General features: G+C 36.2%; 2 protein-coding genes across 2 annotated transcripts; both read right to left on the bottom strand.

Annotated features, from left to right (window-relative positions):
* Window positions 1-1,054: 1,054 nt before the first annotated feature.
* LOC125079330 (olfactory receptor 52N4-like) lies at window positions 1,055-2,020 on the bottom strand. Its single transcript, XM_047692856.1, has one exon. The coding sequence runs from the start codon at window positions 2,018-2,020 to the stop codon at window positions 1,055-1,057; it is 966 nt and encodes a 321-aa protein (XP_047548812.1).
* A 15,088-nt stretch (window positions 2,021-17,108) lies between these two features.
* LOC125079344 (olfactory receptor 52N4) lies at window positions 17,109-18,074 on the bottom strand. Its single transcript, XM_047692874.1, has one exon. It carries the CDS (start codon window positions 18,072-18,074, stop codon window positions 17,109-17,111), a length of 966 nt encoding a protein of 321 aa, XP_047548830.1.
* Window positions 18,075-18,901: the final 827 nt, after the last annotated feature.

Below are 18,901 nucleotides of genomic sequence, written 5' to 3'. Positions count from 1 at the left end.
AACTGTCACAAGAGACAAAGATGGACATTGGACAATGATAACAGGGTCAAATAGTCAGAAGGATGTAACATTTATGCCATTCCGTAGGTCCATTCTGTGTTTTTAGAAGCCCATTTATTATTTATTTATAGTATTTTCACACTGTATCTGTTTGCATAATTCTTTAGTGGTTGTTTTGTTTTATATTTATATACACAGCATCATAGTCTCCTAATGCCATCATTTCACCAGTTCAAGTGAAGTATAAAACTTCACTTTCCTTTAAATCTCTTTAACCTATCTCATTTGTAGGTTAGCTTAAACAAATTCGGAACCACATCAACATAGTTAGAAGTTTTCCTTCAATAGTCAAACATAGTTTAGAAAATTAAAGATGAGAAGATTAATGTATCATTTTTTTTTCTTACTCTATTTTTTCTTCTTTCCAGATTCCATAGTTTCTTATTTTATGTAATTACTAGATAAATTTCTTTGGCAACTTAGGAGTCTTCTAGAGGAGACATAGTCAGATAACTTACTCCCAAATTACAGTTCAGAGTCTGAAATCCCAGTAGACTAATGACCCCATAGTATACTTACTAGTTTCTCCATCAAGAGGGTGATATTGAGAAAATAGAGAAATTTTGAAAATGATGGAAAAAATATAGACCATATTTTCCAGAGGTAAGTAAAAACTGTTTTTCAAACTAGAAATTCTAATCACTATTTGAAAACAAGACAAACTGGCACCTAGAAGCAGATTATCACTTTCTGACTTATTCATTTCTTTTGATAAATTTCTCAACTTTCCATTGTGTTTTGCTCATGGGAACTTGGGTTTATGATGAGACTCTTTCTCCACAGGGGTGAGGAGGTGAATAACTCAGGATGTGTGGGGGCCATATCAGTGGCTTTGGGATTCTGAAAACATTTAATGTCCCCTCAGATTCATCTCTTGTCAAGAACAGAAAAGAAATCTTAAAAAGGCATCTTTTTAAGACTAAACAGCCTGACTAAATAGCTAACAGAGTATTATTTTCCTTCCCCTTCATCTCGTCCATGAAAAATGTTTCCTTTATATGCTATGGGATTTGATATTCTTAGAACCTGAAAAGATCTTTATGACACAGTCTCGTATCTGCTTGGTTTTCACCCCATACACAATAGGGTTCATAGTGGGAGGCAAGAGCAGATAAATATTGGCCACAATGATGTGGCAAGATGGAGGGATTGCATGGCTCCCAAAACGATTAAAAAAGAAGCAGAAGAAGGCTGGACTGTAGGAGAAAACAATGGCACAGATGTGGGCAGTGCAGGTGCTGAAGGCCTTCTGTCGAGCATCTGCTGAAGAGAGATTGATCACTGCTCGGAGGATCATGGTGTAGGAGATTGTGATGCACAGGATGTCAAAGCCCCCAATCAGGAGAGCAGCCATCAGACCATAGATAACATTGGCCTTGATATTTCCACAGGATAACTTAGCTACAGATAGCTGGTCACAATAGGTATGGTGTATTATATTGCCCTTGCAATAGGGTAGTCTCCTGGTGAAGAAAATCAAGGGAATGATGAGCAACACTGCTCTCAAGAAAGTAGCAAGCCCAACCTTTGCAATGACAGGATTGGTAAGGATAGTTGAGTAGCGCAGAGGGTAACAGATGGCTACATATCGGTCTAGGGCCATAAGCATGAGTACCCCAGACTCCATTCCTGTGAAGGTATGGATGAAGAACATCTGGACTAGGCATTCTTCAAATCTAATTTCCTTGAGATGAAACCAGAAGATGCAGAGAGCTTTAGGGATTGTACTAGAGCACATGACAAGGTCAGTAAGGGAAAGCATGGCCAAAAAATAATACATGGACCTGTGCAAGGAGTCCTCATAGCAGATGAGGTAGAGGAGTCCACAATTCCCTACCATGGCCACCACATACATGGAGCAGAATGGGAAGGAAATCCACATGTGCATGTCCTCCAGTCCTGGGATCCCATTAAGAATGAATGAGGCTGGCGTTACATCTGTTTGGTTCAGAATTACCATAATTAAGCTGGTGTAAAAATTAGGAAGCTTGTAGGGTTGAAGTTTTATTTTTGTTTTGTTTCATTTTTTGACCCTCTGAGATTTGCAAAAATTAAAAAAGAAAAAAAATCTTTGTCGTGCTCCCTTTGTTTCTTCTCTCTGTTAAATATTGTATTGTAATAACAAGAAAACAAATATTTTAAATACCCAAGCATGTTTATTTAAACATTGTTTAAACTAAGTTTAAGCCATTGTTTGTTAATTCATTAATTTATCAGTTCCTTTAATAATATATACTTCACACCTACTCTGTGTCAGGTTTTATCACAGATATTGTGTCTATAATACTTTAAAACAAAAAGATATAGATACAATCCCCATAAACTTATAATCAAGTATAATTGTGTTACACTTATGATTTGTGTCATTATGATCTCTCAAATTGATACTTGTTATAATATCTTATTTAAATATTAATTATTATTACCTCTCCATTTGGGTATTTCTTTTTTTTAATCATTTTTTTAATTTATTTTCAGCATAACAGTATTCATTGTTTTTGCACCACACCCAGTGCTCCATGCAATCCATGCCCTCTCTAATACCCACCACCTGGTTCCCCCAACCTCCCACCCCCCCCACCTCTTCAAACCCTTCAGATTTGGGTATTTCCTAAGGTATAACTCATTGATTACCTCACCAGTGGTGCAACAGATACAATTAGGATGTATTTGTTATTGTTCTTATTTTTATTTTTTATTGTTCTTATTTTTAATAATAATTTGTATTTATACTTAACATGTACTAGGTAAAGTTCTAAAAGTTTATATACCTTAACTCATCTCATCCTCACTAGATGCCCAGGATGCATTTTTATTAATCTACACTTTATTATTGAATAAATGGAGGCTCCGTGTAGATGAGGTTTCTTATGCCTGAATTTCAAAGGCATTCTCAACCTCCTAGTTTAAGGTATAGATATTAAGAGGACTGTTGATACTTTTTACATGAACTACTCTTCTTTGTTTTTCTTAATTTATTTGTTTTCTGGATCTGAAATACTTAAGAACATTTTAAAACTTCTATGCTTTCACATTCAATGCTGGTAATGGTGATGATAGAGTTATATATGTGGATGTATGTCATTTATTGTGCAGGCATTTATTGGGTCTTCTTGGGTCTGGAAATCTGTGACCTTTGGTTTTAGAAATTTTCTGGTATTAACATTTTTTTTAAAGATTGAAGACAATTATATATATATATATATATATATATATATACACACATATATATATATAAAATTTCTGTTTTTTGTAGTTCTTTTTTTATGTGTTGTATTAACTTTTGATATCATCCTGTGTCCTTGTTATTTTATTACTATTACTTTTAGTTAGATATGGAATCTTCTGGCCTTATTCCCTTCTTTTCATTTTTTCTTTTAAAAATTTTATATTGTATCTCTTGATTTTTTTTAATCTATTTTCTATAAAAATTCCTGAAGTCTATAACCAAGGTGTCTTGGCATTTTTTGTTGTCTAATATTACAAATTTCCAACAACCTAGTTTCTACTGACTCTTGTAACTCTGACAGTAATATATATGTGTACATAAGTAATGCTTCATATATAATTTCTGTTATCATCTAAGTTTCAGTTATTTAATTTTGTAGCTTTTGTCTTTTACTTTGGAGGAGTTTCTCATATATCTGGTAATTTTTGAATATTGGTTCACACTTAAGAAAGAGGCTATACTCAGCAATCAGAAAACAAAAGGAAATTAAAGGCATCGAAATCGGCAAAGAAGAAGTCAAACTATCACTCTTTGCAGATGATATGATACTATATGTGGAAAACCCAAAAGACTCCACTCCAAAACTGCTAGAACTTGTACAGGAATTCAGTAACGTGTCAGGATATAAAATCAATGCACAGAAATCAGTTGCATTTCTCTACACCAACAACAAGACAGAAGAAAGAGAAATTAAGGAGTCCATCCCATTTACAATTGCACCCAAAACTATAAGATACCTAGGAATAAACCTAACCAAAGAGGCTAAGAATCTATACACAGAAAACTATAAAGTACTCATGAAACAAATTGAGGAAGACACAAAGAAATGGAAAAATGTTCCATGCTCCTGGATTGGAAGAACAAATATTGTGAAAATGTCTATGCTACCTAAAGCAATCTACACATTTAATGCAATTCCTATCAAAGTACCATCCATTTTTTTCAAAGAAATGGAACAAAGAATCCTAAAATTTATATGGAACCAGAAAAGACCTCGAATAGCCAAAGGAATATTGAAAAAGAAAGCCAAAGTTGGTGGCATCACAATTCCGGACTTCAAGCTCTATTACAAAGCTGTCATCATCAAGACAACATGGTACTGGCACAAAAACAGACACATAGATCAATGGAACAGAATAGAGAGCCCAGAAATAGACCCTCAACTCTATGGGCAACTCATCTTCGACAAAGCAGGAAAGAATGTCCAATGGAAAAAAGACAGCCTCTTCAATAAATGGTGTTGGGAAAATTGGACAGCCACATGCAGAAAAATGAAATTGGATCATTTCCTTACACCACACACAAAAATAGACTCAAAATGGATGAAGGATCTCAATGTGAGAAAGGAATCCATCAATAACCTTGAGGAGAACACAGGCAGCAACCTCTTCGACCTCAGCCACAGCAACATCTTCCTAGGAACATGGCCAAAGGCAAGGGAAGCAAGGGCAAAAATGAACTATTGGGATTTTATCAAGATCAAAAGCTTTTGCACAGCAAAGAAGCAGTTAACAAAACCAAAAGACAACTGACAGAATGGGAGAAGATATTTGCAAACGACATATCAGATAAAGGGCTAGTGTCCAAAATCTATAAAGAACTTAGCAAACTCAACACCCAAAGAACCAATAATCCAATCAAGAAATGGGCAGAGGACATGAACAGACATTTCTGCAAAGAAGACATCCAGATGGCCAACAGACACATGAAAAAGTGCTCCATATCACTCGGCATCAGGGAAATACAAATCAAAACCACCATGAGATATCACCTCACACCAGTCAGAATGGCTAAAATTAACAAGTCAGGAAATGACAGATGCTGGCGAGGATGCGGAGAAAGGGGAACCCTCCTACACTTTTGGTGGGAATGCAAGCTGGTGCAACCACTCTGGAAAACAGCATGGAGGTTCCTCAAAATGTTGAAAAAAGAACTACCCTATGACCCAGCAATTGCACTACTGGGTATTTACCCTAAAGATACAAACGTAGTGATCCGAAGGGGCACGTGCACCCGAATGTTTATAGCAGCAATGTCTACAATAGCCAAACTATGGAAAGAACCTAGATGTCCATCAACAGACGAATGGATAAAGAAGATGTGGTATATATACACAATGGAATACTATGCAGCCATCAAAAGAAATGAAATCTTGCCTTTTGCGATGACGTGGATGGAACTAGAGGGTATCATGCTTAGCGAAATAAGTCAATTGGAGAAAGACAACTATCATATGATCTCCCTGATATGAGGGAGAGGAGATGCAACATGGGGGGTTAAGGGGGTAGGAGAAGAATAAATGAAACAAGATGGGATTGGGAGGGAGACAAACCATAAGTGACTCTTAATCTCACAAAACAAACTGAGGGTTGATGGGGGGAAGGGGGTTGGGAGGGGGGGTGGGGTTATGGATATTGGGGAGGGTATGTGCTATGGTGAGTGCTGTGAAGTGTGTAAACCTGGCCATTCGCAGACCTGTACTCCTGGGGATAAAAAATATATGTTTATAAAAAATAAAATTTAAAAAAAAAAAAGAAAGAAAGAGGCTATTGAGAGCTGATTTGAAACACCAGGTGATGAGTGAATTTCATCAGTTGGTAGGATTTACTTAGAGTGCTCTAGCAGGGATCTCTACTCCCTTGGAGGCATTCTTAGTAATCGGTGTTCATAGCTTTTTTCCTCAGGGACTTCTGATTTTTGCAGAAAGTCTATATCCTGGAGGATTTCATGGCTGGCTGCCAATGGTCTTGGAGTTAAGTAGTAGAAGGGTACTGAGGAACTCACATTAAAATAAGACTACTCGATTCAATTATCTCATTTTTTTTTATGAATCTTCATCCTTGGCCTTCATCACACCTTTTATACACATTCATATTGTTAGTTGCAGTTTCTTCCTAGAATATACTTCTAGTCACATAAGAGGATAATTAAAATTGTTTAGGATAGTGGAAGAATTAGAGATATCAAGTTGTTCTTCATTCAGTTTTTCTACCTACACCTATGTTTTATCTTTATATATCTGCACCATGGGATGGCAGATTAGGTACTGCAAAAGACAACTTTTTTGGAAATAATAAAGTGACATAGGATGAACATGTTTATAACAGTGCTCTTCAAATATTCCTTCTATGGCATTACAAAAATCATAGATTAAATTAAATGCTGTAGTATAAATATTATTGCTTGGAGAGCACTAATGAACCACCAGAAGAAACAAAACCAGATTGTTTACTTCATAAATCACCAGAAATTACAAATTTCAAAAAAATCCTGAAATAGAGAAAACAAAGGAAATCCAAGGAAGCAGAAAAAAATAATGTGCTAGGAAAAGTAAATATATTGGTCTGGGAAATAAAGATCAACTATGTGAACCACACTACAAATTGGCCTCAAAGTGATTTTTTTTAAAGATTTTATTTATTTATTTATTTGACAGACAGATTTCACAAGTAGGCAGAGAGGTAGGCAGGGAGAGAGGAGGGGAAGCAGGCTCCCTGCTCAGTAGAGTGCCCCCTGCAGGACTTGATCCCAGGACCCTGGTATCATGACCTGAGTTGAAGGCAGAGGCTTTAACCCACTGAGCCACCCAGGCACCCCTCAAAGTGATTTTTAAAAGAATATATATATATACACACACATATATATAGACACACACACACACACACACACACACACACACATATATATATATATATATATGTATATATATATTTAGTGAGTAAAGCAATAGAAGCTTATTTAGCAAGTATACAGAAAAAGCTCTCAGGAGTGAGAGGGATCCTGAGAGAGTTGCCAATAAGGGCATCTGTTAAAAGTACTGTTTTAAGAAGCAATGTATTAGAAAGTGTACCATACTCAAAGTATGCAGAGACTTTTGTTTTGTAAACAGAAAACATATCAAATAACCAAAATAACAAAACACACCAAAAATTTTGGATACAATATTACACTCAGACAATGCAGAAATAAAAGCAAGCAAATATTGGATCAAGATCAAACTGAACAAAAGTCAAAGAAAGCCTGACACAGTGCAATGAGAGGTGATATACCACATTGCTTTCTCTGTAGTTTTGGCAAAGTTTCTCCACAACCAAAACTTTGCACAGTGTTGATATAATTCTCTGGCTCACTTTGTTAGTGCACATATTTTTAAAATGAGACACTTAAAAGTAAGATAGTAAGTAAATAAGTAAATAAATAATAAAGCTAGATTCCTAAATTATATCACAGCTTATTAACTGCTTCTTAGTTTCTTATTATAGTGTCACTGGTGTGGCCTTCAACTGGTAACACAAGGCTAACAAAAGCATTACAGTTTGCATTTTCAAAAAAGAACACTATGTGTTTTGTAAAGTAAGAGTTGTGTTTCCATGAAGAATAATTATGCCATCAAGTTTCCTTCTGTCAGGCTTGTGTGTACTTTATATTTGAATACAACAATATTTTTCATGAATTTCAGATATATCATGAATGGAAATTTTAAAATCATAAAAATTGTATATATCTATATAAGTGCATATATGTTTATCCATCTGTATATGTTTTCTATTAAAATGAAAAGGATACTGAAATTCTTTTGATAAATATTTGACTAGTATACAATAAATTGTCATATGTTGTAGAAAAAAATAATATCACTACTCAGTTCTCCTTAATACATTGAAATACTCAGGTCTTTATGTATTTGTACAAGAGAAGGATATTAATTTAGAGTAAATATAGGTATCCATGATTTTAAAATAGGCAATATATTTCTGAGATTCCTTGTGCTGTGTTCTACAGAATATCTTTCCTAATATGAATAAATATCCTACATATATCTCTTGTGCCTTCTTTTTATAAATATGTTTTTAACTACTAAAACTAGCTTTCATGTTACAAAATAATTTCAGGTCTCATCTTTAATACATTTGTAAAGCTCTTAGGGGTCCATGCTTGTACACAAGTAATATAGTACTAGCCACAAAATAACTAAGGAAATTTCCAAAACAGATTTAAATGATTTCAATACATCACAACTTAATTGTTCTAGCAAGGAAAATTAACTAATGTCATGTCATGGGTGTAGATAGTTATTTTGGAATAGTAACATTAATTCATGTGTGTTATTTGTAAAGCACAACTTTGATATCATCTTTTGTCTATTGTCATTTCCAAACCCCATAAAACAAGCCTGTTTTCTCCTTAGACTGTCCAAAATCTCTAAACCCATGGTATTCTCTTAATACCTGACTTCCAGTACAAAAGAACCAGTGATTCCCACTTTGTTAGGGAAATGACACAGACACTCGTAATCATAATGGAAAGTTACACTGAATTGCAATCTGAGAATTGGGGAAACAAGCATTTTGTATCCTCCAAGCCTCCCACAACACTCCTGTCTTCAAACATGGTGAATGGACTCAAGTCTGTATTTCTGAGAATGTCATAAACAATTCATATACATTCAAAGCCTGTACTTTATCTTTCTGCCTAAAAAAAAAAAGAGAGAGAGAGAGAGAGATTGAGAGAGAGAGAAAGAAAAAATTCTGTCTCTAGTCCCCATTTTGTGTTCCTTTGATACCTTAGTTGTTGGATAGCAGAGAGTGAGCTGAATGCAGTCTGGTCCAGGTGTTCAGGATCTTAGTTCAAAAGCATAGGCTATATGTACATGCACAGCTCTCAATTTCTAAGTCCCATGATACCTGTACTAGCGTATTGGATGTTTAAGAAAAATGTCCTATATATTCTAAAGGGATAGTACAAAAATTAGAGACACAGACATTTGTGTAACAATCAAGCTAACCCTTATGGGAGAAGGAAGAGTGGAAGCTTTCCAGTCTTACTGCTATATGATGATACTTAAGTGAATTATTTCATACGCACGTGTGTGTGTGTGTGTGTGTGTGTGCACGCACATGTGTGAGGACATACTTAATGGGAGGAATTGAACACAAATTTTAGTAGAAGTGAGAGATTTTAATATTGTCAAGTTTTCTTTCCATGTGAGCCTTCCTTGAAGGGCACATGGTAAAAGCACTTATATAGAATGCTTTAGTCCTTCACACATCCATCCATTTCTTCTTTTATTCACTTATTTTTTACTGTCTCTAATCCAATAACATCACTGAGCACTTATCTCCAAGTCAGGGTAGTAAGTATAAAAAGAAATTAAACAGCATGAACTTTGAAAACTTTATGCTAGGTCAAACAATTCAGAGACAGATAGCCATATATTTTGTTATTCCATTTTTATGAAATATTAAGAATAGGCAAATCCTAGAAGAGAAAGTAAATTCTTGGTTGCAATGGAAGGAGGTGATGGCTTAAAATGTATTGGCTCTTTTGGGGAGATGACTAAAATATTCTGGAATTACATAGTAGTGATGATTGCACAGTACTATGAGTGTACTGAAAGTCACTGAATAGCACACAGAACATCATTAAAATGTTAAATTTCGGGGGCTCCTGGGTGGCTCAGTTGTTTAAGCATCTGGTTTGGGCAAATGAGTTGTGATCTCATGGGTCCTGAGATGAAGCCCTGCCTCAGACTCTGTGCTGCTTGGGATGTCTGCTTGAAGATTACCTCCCTCTATCACTCCTTCCCTTTGTGCTCTCTCTTTCTCCCTCTTATATAAATAAATCTTTTAAAAATGGTGAATTTCATATTAATTGACTTTTGTGGCAATTTTTAAAAAGTTACAAAGCTCTCTTACTGAGATTCAGCTGTTTTTTGGCTTTATTTAACTATTTGTTTTGTGCAGGGTAGTTTTTCTTTTTTAAGATTTTTAAAAACTTATTCATTTGAGAGAGAACAAGAGTGAATGAAAGAATGAGCAATGGGCAAAGTCAGGTGTCAGCGGGAGAGGGAACAGCAGGCTCCTCCCCTGAGCAGGATGTCCCATCAGGGGGCTGGATCCCAGGACCTCAGGATCATGATTTGAGGCAAAGGCAGATGCTTAACAGACCCACCCAGGTGCCCCTGTGCAGTGCAGTTTTGTTTTTTGTTTTTAGAATAAAACTTCTTCCCCCCACCCCCTGCTTTTTAAATTTTAAATTCAAGTAGCCAGCATACAGTATCATTAGTTTTTGGTTTAGTGTTCAATGATTCATTAGTTCGTGTAATACCCGGTGCTCATCATATCAGAGTTCCTCCTTAATGCCCATCATCCAGTTAGTTACCCTTTCTCCCTCTCCATCTCCCTTTCCACAACCCTCAATTTGTTTCCTGTAGTCAAGAGTCTCTATACTTTGGCTCCCTCTCTTCTTTCTTCCCATTCATTTTTTTTTGCTGCCTTCCTATATGATTCTCTGAGCTATTTCTTATAGTCTACATATGAGTAAAACTGTATTATAATTGTCTTTCTCTGATTGACTTATTTCACTTAGCATAATCCCCTCCAGTTCCACCATGTCGATGTAAATGGTAGGTGTTCATCCTTTCTGAAGGCTGAGTAATATTCCTTTGTATATCTTCTTCTTTATGCATTCAACTTTATCCATTCTTCTTTATGCATTCAACCATTGAAGGACATCTCAGCTCCTTTATGCATTCAACATTTCTTTATGCATTCAACCATTGAAGGACATCTCAGCTCCTTCCTTCCACAGTTTGGCAATTGTGGACATTGCTGCTATGAACACCGGGGTGCAGGCAGTACAGTTTTAATGGGTTTACCATACATCTGTTCCCACAGGCTTTTACACATAAGTTTATGAAACATACCTCGACCAATGAAGATGTTACTTGAAAGACACATATCCAGTGCAGGTTCACTGAGTTAACAATAGGGCTAACACCTTATGCTTCTGCACCTATGCTTACATACACTAACATCTTGGTTTTTTTGTTCGTTTGACCAACATGGGGCTTTAACTCACGACCGTGATATAAGCTGAGATCAAGAGACGGACACACAACCATGGACCCACCCAAATGCCCCAGATCTTAATGAAAAATATGTAACTGAAATAGAGTTTATATGCAGTGTAGTTTTAATGAGTTAAGCATACGGCTATTCCCATATGCTTCTACACATGTGTGCAAACACTTTATTTCTTATTTCTTTTGATTTCTTTTTCTTTTTTTTAAATTTGAATATAGTTGACACACAATGTTGTATACGTTTACAACAGGTATACCACATAGAGATCCAGCATCTCTATATATAATGCTATGCTCACCACAAGTGTAGCTGCCATCTGTCACCACACAATGCTATTTATTACAATATCATTGACTGCATTCCTTATGTTGTACCATTTATTCCCATAATTTCTTCATTCCATAACTTTAAGCCTATATCTCCCACTCTCCTTCACCCATTTGGCCCATCTGCCACCTTCTTGCCCTCTGGCAACTATTAGTTTGTTTTCTGTATTTATGCGTCTGATTCTGCTATTTATTTGTTCTTTGTTTTGTTTTTCTAAGATTCCACACATAATTGTAATCATATGTATTCATTTTTCTCAGTCTAACTTATTTCACTTAGAGTAATTCCCTCTGAATCCATCCGTATTGTCTCAAATGGCACAATCTCATCCATTTTTATGGCTGCATATTTTCTTGTGTGTGTATATCTATATACACACACACACACCACATCTTCCATATCCATTTATCTGTCAATGGACATTTAGGTTGTTTCCATAGTTTGGAGCCCATAAATAATGCTGCAATATTGGGATGCCTGGGTGGGTTAAGCCTCTGCCTTTGGCTCAGGTCATGATCTCAGAGTCCTGGGATTGAACCCCACATCGGACTCTCTGCTCAGCAGGGAGCCTGCTTCCCCCCCACCTGCCTCTGCCTACTTGTGACCTCTGTCTGCCAAATAAATAAAATCTTTTTAAAAAAATGCTTTAAAAAAATAATAAATAGAGGGGTGCATATACCACTCCAAATCAGTGTTTTTGTATTCATTGGGTAAATACCCAGAAATGGAATTATTGGATCGTATGGAATTTCTGTTTCTAATATTTGAGGAAACTTTGTACTGTTTTATACAGTAGCTCAGCTGTTTTTTTCTGAATAAGTATTCCCCTAATTGCTGCCAACTTTTAATTAGTACCAAGAAGGTGAGAAAGTTGATTTTAACTGTGTTTTTGTTTGTTTGTTTTTATTTTGTTTTTAGTTTATCCATTGCTTTTATTAGGGACAAACTTCTTAATATTGTTATTTTGCCATTTTCACTTATGTCACTCACAGTTCACTGGTTTTTGTGTGAACACAAGTATTTCTCTGGATGAAATGGCCAGGAGTGTAACTGCTAAATTGTATGATAGTTCCAGTACTGTTTTTTTAAGTAACTGCCAAAATATTGTCCAGAGTGGCTGTCCCATTTTATATTCCTACCAGTAATGTATTAATGATTCAGTTTCTCCATATTCTTGCCAGAATCTCATGTTGTTAGTAGGTTTCATTTTATCCTGTGTCATGGCTGTGTAGTGACATTCTATCTCAGTTTTAATTTTTATTTGTGAATGGCCAATTATGTTGAACATTTTTAAAATTTTTTATTTAAATTAAAATAGTAAACATATTGTGTATTTTTAGTTTCAGTGGTAGAATTTAGTAATTCATCAGTTGCATATAACACGTAGTTCTCATTACATCAAGTGTCTTCCTTAATGCCTATCACCCATTTACCCCATGCCCCACTCACATCCCCTCCAACAACCCACAGTTTGTTCCCTATAGTTGAGGGTCTCTTATGGTTTACCTCCCTCTGTTTTTAACCTTATTTTTCCTTCACTTCTGCTATGTTCACATCTTTTGTTTCTTAAATTCCACATACGAGGGAGATCATATACTGTTTTTTAATGTTATCCATTTGTCATTTCTATGTATTTATCAATGAAATTTCTGCTTGTATTTTTGTCTATTTTTGAATTGGATTTTTTTTTACTTTGGAGTGTGTGTGTGTGTGTGCGTGTGTGTGTGTAATTGTATATGTGTGTTGGTTAGGTCTTGAAAATATTTTTCTTATTCTGTACGTTGTCTTTTCATCCTCTTAATAGGGTCTTTAGCAGAATAAAATTTTTAAAAATTGATATGGTTTAATTTTCATTTTTTTTTTAAGATTTTATTTATTTATCAGAGAGAGAGAGGGAGAGCGAGTGAGCACAGGCAGACAGAATGGCAGGCAGAGGCAGAGGAAGAAGCAGGCTCCCTGCTGAGCAAGGAGCCCAAGAGGGACTCTATCCCAGGATGTTGGGATCATGACCTGAGCCAAAGGCAGCCGCTCAAACAACTGAGCCACCTAGGCGTCCCTCACCTTTTCTTTTAGCATTAATGCTTTGTCATCAAGTCTAAGAACTCTGCTTAATTTTAGATATTGAAGATTTATCCCATTGCTTTTTGAAATGTTTTACATCTTCAAATTTTTCATCTACATTCACTTTCCATTTGAGTTAATTTGTGTGTAAGGTACAATCAAAAATCAATCTTCATTTAGGTTTACAGTGTTCTTAGTTTTGCCTATCAACACCCAATTCTTCTTTTTTTTTTTTTTAAAGATTTTACTTATTTATTTGACAGAGAGAGATCACAAGTAGACGGAGAGGCAGGCAGAGAGAGAGAGAGAGGGAAGCAGGCTTCCTGCTGAGCAGAGAGCCCGATGTGGGACTCGATCCCAGGACCCTGAGATCATGACCTGAGCCGAAGGCAGCGGCTTAACCCACTGAGCCACCCAGGCGCCCCAACACCCAATTCTTCTAGCAGACTTTGTTGAAAGGCTACATTTCCTCTATTGACTTTCTTTTGTTTGTGTGTCAAAAATCATTTGAGCATATATGCGGGGGTCTATTTCTGGTTTTCTATTCTGTTCCATTGTTATGTACCTGCCTTCTACCAATAGCACAGTCTTGATTATTGTAGCTAGGTAAGTCTTGAAACTGCAATGACTCCTTCCTCATTTCAGTATGTGTTTTCAACTGTTTCAGCTATTGTTATTCCTTTGATGTTCTAAATAAATTTTAGAATAATTTTGTGTATATAAAAAAATCTTGCCTGAAGTTTTATAAGAATTGTAACACATCTGTGTATCAGTTTGGGGATAACTTATATCCCTTTATCCATGAATATTGTATGTCCCTCCATTTAGTTGGATTTTTAAAAATTTCTTTAATTGGCAATGTAGTCTTTTAAAAATAATATACATTGTTATAATATATAAAGGTAACTACCATTCCACCTTATACTTCTATGAGCTTAACTACATTAAAATACCTCATTTAAATGGGATCATAACAACATTTATTCTTATGTGGCTGACTTATTTCACTAAGCATAATATCATCAAATGCTATCTATGATATAGCATATGACAGTTTACTTTTTTATACCTGAATAATATTACCTTGTATGTATATACTATATTTCTTTATTGATTAATCTATCCATAGACCTTTAGGTTACTTCTGTATTTTGGATATTTTGAATAGTGCTGCAATAAACCTGAGAGTACATATATGTCATTGAGATCTTATTTTAAGCTCTTTGGGATAAACACTCAGGAAGTGGGATTTCTGGATCAGATGTAATTCCATTTTTAATTTCTTAGGGAACCACCATACTATTTTTATAGTGGCTGCACAATTTTTCATTCCCACTGGCAGTGGCCATGGGTTCTAAGTTTTCTACATCCTCACCTAAACTGTTTGATTGATCTTATAGTTGTCATCCTAACAAGATGAGGAATGATATCTCATTGTGGCTTTGCTTTGCATTCTCCAATGATTAGTGATGTTGAGCATCTTTTCATACCTATTGGCCATTTGTCTGTCTTCCTATTAAGCAGAAGTGATGAAAATCATAAAATGTGTAATGCTTTTGAAGTAAAATAATGAAAATGTTTCAAGTTATCAGGAATACAGAATTGGATTTGCTATTCCTGGAGATAAAGTGAGATGAGCCCAGAAAGAGGCCTATTTAATTTGTTAACATGTAACCCACTGGTGAAATTGATAAAAACAATTTCAGGTGATGGATATGATGGCAAAAAGACCAATTGGGGGAAGATGGTTTCAAGTTGAGAAAGTAAAGGGAAAGATGATGACAATTTGTTCTTCAAATAGATCCTCAAGAGGGCATGACTTATGTTGACCTGAACATTGGACCCAGGCAATTGTAGACTCCTCATGCTCTCCCCTGTCCTTGGACTGTGCATCCTACTTATGCCCCCTTAAGGACACAATCTTAAGAAAGTAATGTGCTGCTGAGACCATGTGGGTGGTACGTGAGACTGAACCCAGTTAACACCTCTATATAAACTCTTAAGACTCTGGGGATGCCTGGGTGGCTCAGTTGGTTGGACAACTGCCTTCAGCTCAGGTCATGATCCCGGAGTCCCAGGATCGAGTCCCTCATCGGGCTCCCAGCTCCATGGGGAGTCTGCTTTTCCCTTTGCCCTTCTCCTTGCTCATGCTCTCTCTCACTGTCTCTCTCTCAAATAAATAAATAAAATCTTAAAAAAAAAAAAAAGACTCTGGCAGGCAGGTGCAAAGGCTCATCTTGCAGCTACCCAAGTCTTGTATATATGTTCCCTTCGTTTTAAAACTGTCACCTGCCAATCTGGAGTGGTCTGCTTCTCTCTTCTGTTTTTGCTTGCCCTCTATGTACAAAAGCCAGTTTATGAACCAACACTTATTCTGGGGGTTTTGAGGTCAAGGTGAGCAGAGAACTAGTGTAAAAAATGGAAGGTGGTTATATATTAGAGGATGGTGTTGCTTTGTAAGATATTAAAATGTGAGATTGTAAAGAGTTACTAATTAAATAACTAAATGCAATATGATTGATATAGTTTGACCTTGGTGGAGATAATACATATTCTCTTAAGTTAGACAAAAAGATATAAGGATAACAATTTGGTTTATTCTGTAGTCCTTGCAAAATTGGTTTTGATCATAAGACATTAATATAAAAGAACTATTTCCTCCAGTCTTTCATTTGTTCTTTTATTTATATGAATCTTAAATATTAGAAAGATATTTAATTTTACTTATTAGATTCATAATTGCAGATAAGAGGAAACAATTTGATTTCAATCCCCTCTCATGCTGCTTATAAAACATTATATTGTGTGCTACATTTTGTTAAGAGATCTGTCTCCCTGAACCTCCAGATTGTGTGCTTCCAAAGGTCCTCTTGAAGGAAACTGGATATCAGATTAGTCGGTAGTGAAAAAATGTGTGTGTCATGACTAGGAGAGACCTATTCAGTGAGATTCTCTCAGATACCCAGAGACTTAAAATTCATTACATTAATGACTTCATACATAGGGTAATTTATAGCTTCTCTTTCAGGAAGAAGTCATTGAAAAAACATATTTTAGTAGTGATTAAAAATATATAGCACATATTTTCCAGAGGAAAGGAACAACTGACTCTCAATGTAAAAATTATAATAGCTATTTGGAAACAGGATCACCTACTCTCACTTTATTTTTTTTTAATATTTTATTTATTTATTTGACAGACAGAGATCACAAGTAGACAGAGAGGCAGGTGGGGTGGTGGGGGAAGCAGGCTCCCTGAGATCATGACCTGGGGCAAAGGCAGAGGCTTAACCCACTGAGCCACCCAGGCACCCCACTCTCACTTTATTTTTTAGTGAAAATGGGCTAATTAGGGTTTGTTCAAAGATATGTGTTCCTTCTCCCAGGAATGAGAAGGAAAGAGAATTCATAGAAAATTGGTTGGCAGCCTGTTGAGATTCTCAAAACATGTATTTAGAAATGCATCACTCATGCCAAAATAGTGTTTCCTGAAATATTTCACACCTCTTGCCTAAACAGGAAATCCGCTCTGTCATGGAAATGTCTTTTTTTTTTTAATATCTCATTTAAATGCCATGGGATTTGACATTCTTAGAGCCTGAAAGGATCCTTATGACACAGTCTCGTATCTGCTTGGTTTTCACCCCATACACAATAGGGTTCATAGTGGGAGGCAAGAGCAGATAAATATTGGCCACAATGATGTGGCAAGACGGAGGGATTGTGTGGCCCCCAAAGCGGTGGGAAAAGAAGGAGAAGAAAGCTGGACTGTAGGAGAAAACAATGGCACAGATGTGGGCAGTGCAGGTGCCGAAGGCCTTCTGTCGAGCATCTGCTGAAGAGAGGCTGACCACTGCCAGGAGGATCATGGTATAGGAGACTGTGATGCACAGGATGTCAAAGCCCCCAATCAGGAGGGCAACCATCAGACCATAGATGGAATTGGCCTTGATATTCCCACAGGATAATTTGGCTACAGACATGTGGTCACAGTAAGTGTGGGGGATTATATTCCCTCTGCAGTAGGGCAGGCGCTTGGTGAGGACAGTGAAGGGAATGATGAATAACACCCCTCTCAGGAAAGTAGCAAGCCCAACTTTTGCAATGACGGGATTGGTGAGGATAGTAGAGTAGCGCAGTGGGTAGCAGATAGCCACATAACGGTCCAGGGCCATAAGCATGAGCACCCCAGACTCCATCCCTGTGAAGGTATGGATGAAGAACATCTGGACCAGACATTCATCAAAGCCAATTTCCTTGAGATGAAACCAGAAGATGCAGAGAGCTTTAGGGATTGTACTAGAGCACATGACAATATCAGTTACGGAAAGCATGGCTAGAAAGTAATACATGGGTCTGTGCAATGAATCCTCATAGTGGATGAGGTAGAGCAGCCCACAATTCCCTACCATGGCCACCACATACATGGAGCAGAATGGGAAGGAAATCCACATGTGTATATCTTCCAGTCCTGGGACGCCTCTAAGAATGAATGAGGCTGGGATCCAGTTTGTTTTATTCAACATTAGCATGATCAATTAGGCCTAAAATTCATGTGTGTTTTCTAGAGTAAGAAAAAGAAGAAAAATATACTTTACTGCCACTGTTCTCCTCTCACACCCACATCTTAAAATTCCATAGTGCATTTTAATGATCAACAAAATTTTCTGAGAGTCAGGGGTTAGTTTTCTTTTGTATATTTGTTATTCATTAATTAAAGTGTCTATTCATCTAACAAATTTCTTATGAAGTAATCCAATTCTTATTAACCAATTCTTACTAAGCAATTAAGCATCTCACCACAGAAATTGATCCTACATTATTTTTATAAGGATTCCGATCCTCATAGATTTATAAGCAAGTTTAACTCTGTTATGACTTCTCTTAGGGACTTTGGCTAAGTTCCTTAGAGACTTAGGACCTTACTTACCTATTAATAACTATATGTGCTTCCTAGATTTGATCTCAAAAACACTTCTTTGATTACATAACCAATGACCCAACAGATGATTATTTTATATTCATGTTGTTAACTGATGGCCAATAATAATTTTGATTACTAAGGAATTGTTTGAAGCATTTGTAAATGTAAATGTAATTAATAAATGTAAAATTTATTCCCTGATGGAGCTTGAAGTCTCCCAACTCAGTAAAATCTTTAATTCACTCTTCTCACTTTTAAGACACTTCATTTCTGTCCTGTCCCTGGTCTATATGCATTTGTATGGATGCTTTTAAATTTATATTCATAATAAACTTCCAATTAAACCTAGAGAGCAGCTAATTTTGCTTCACATATTAAATCTATCAATGGTAACAAATCATTTCTTTCCTTCTGTCTTTCTACCAGTCTTCCTGT

Source organism: Lutra lutra, chromosome 10 (assembly GCF_902655055.1).
Source record: "Lutra lutra chromosome 10, mLutLut1.2, whole genome shotgun sequence".
Taxonomy (NCBI): Eukaryota; Metazoa; Chordata; class Mammalia; order Carnivora; family Mustelidae; genus Lutra; species Lutra lutra.
Note: the sequence above shows the minus strand (reverse complement) of the source record. Positions and strands in the feature narration are given on the sequence as shown.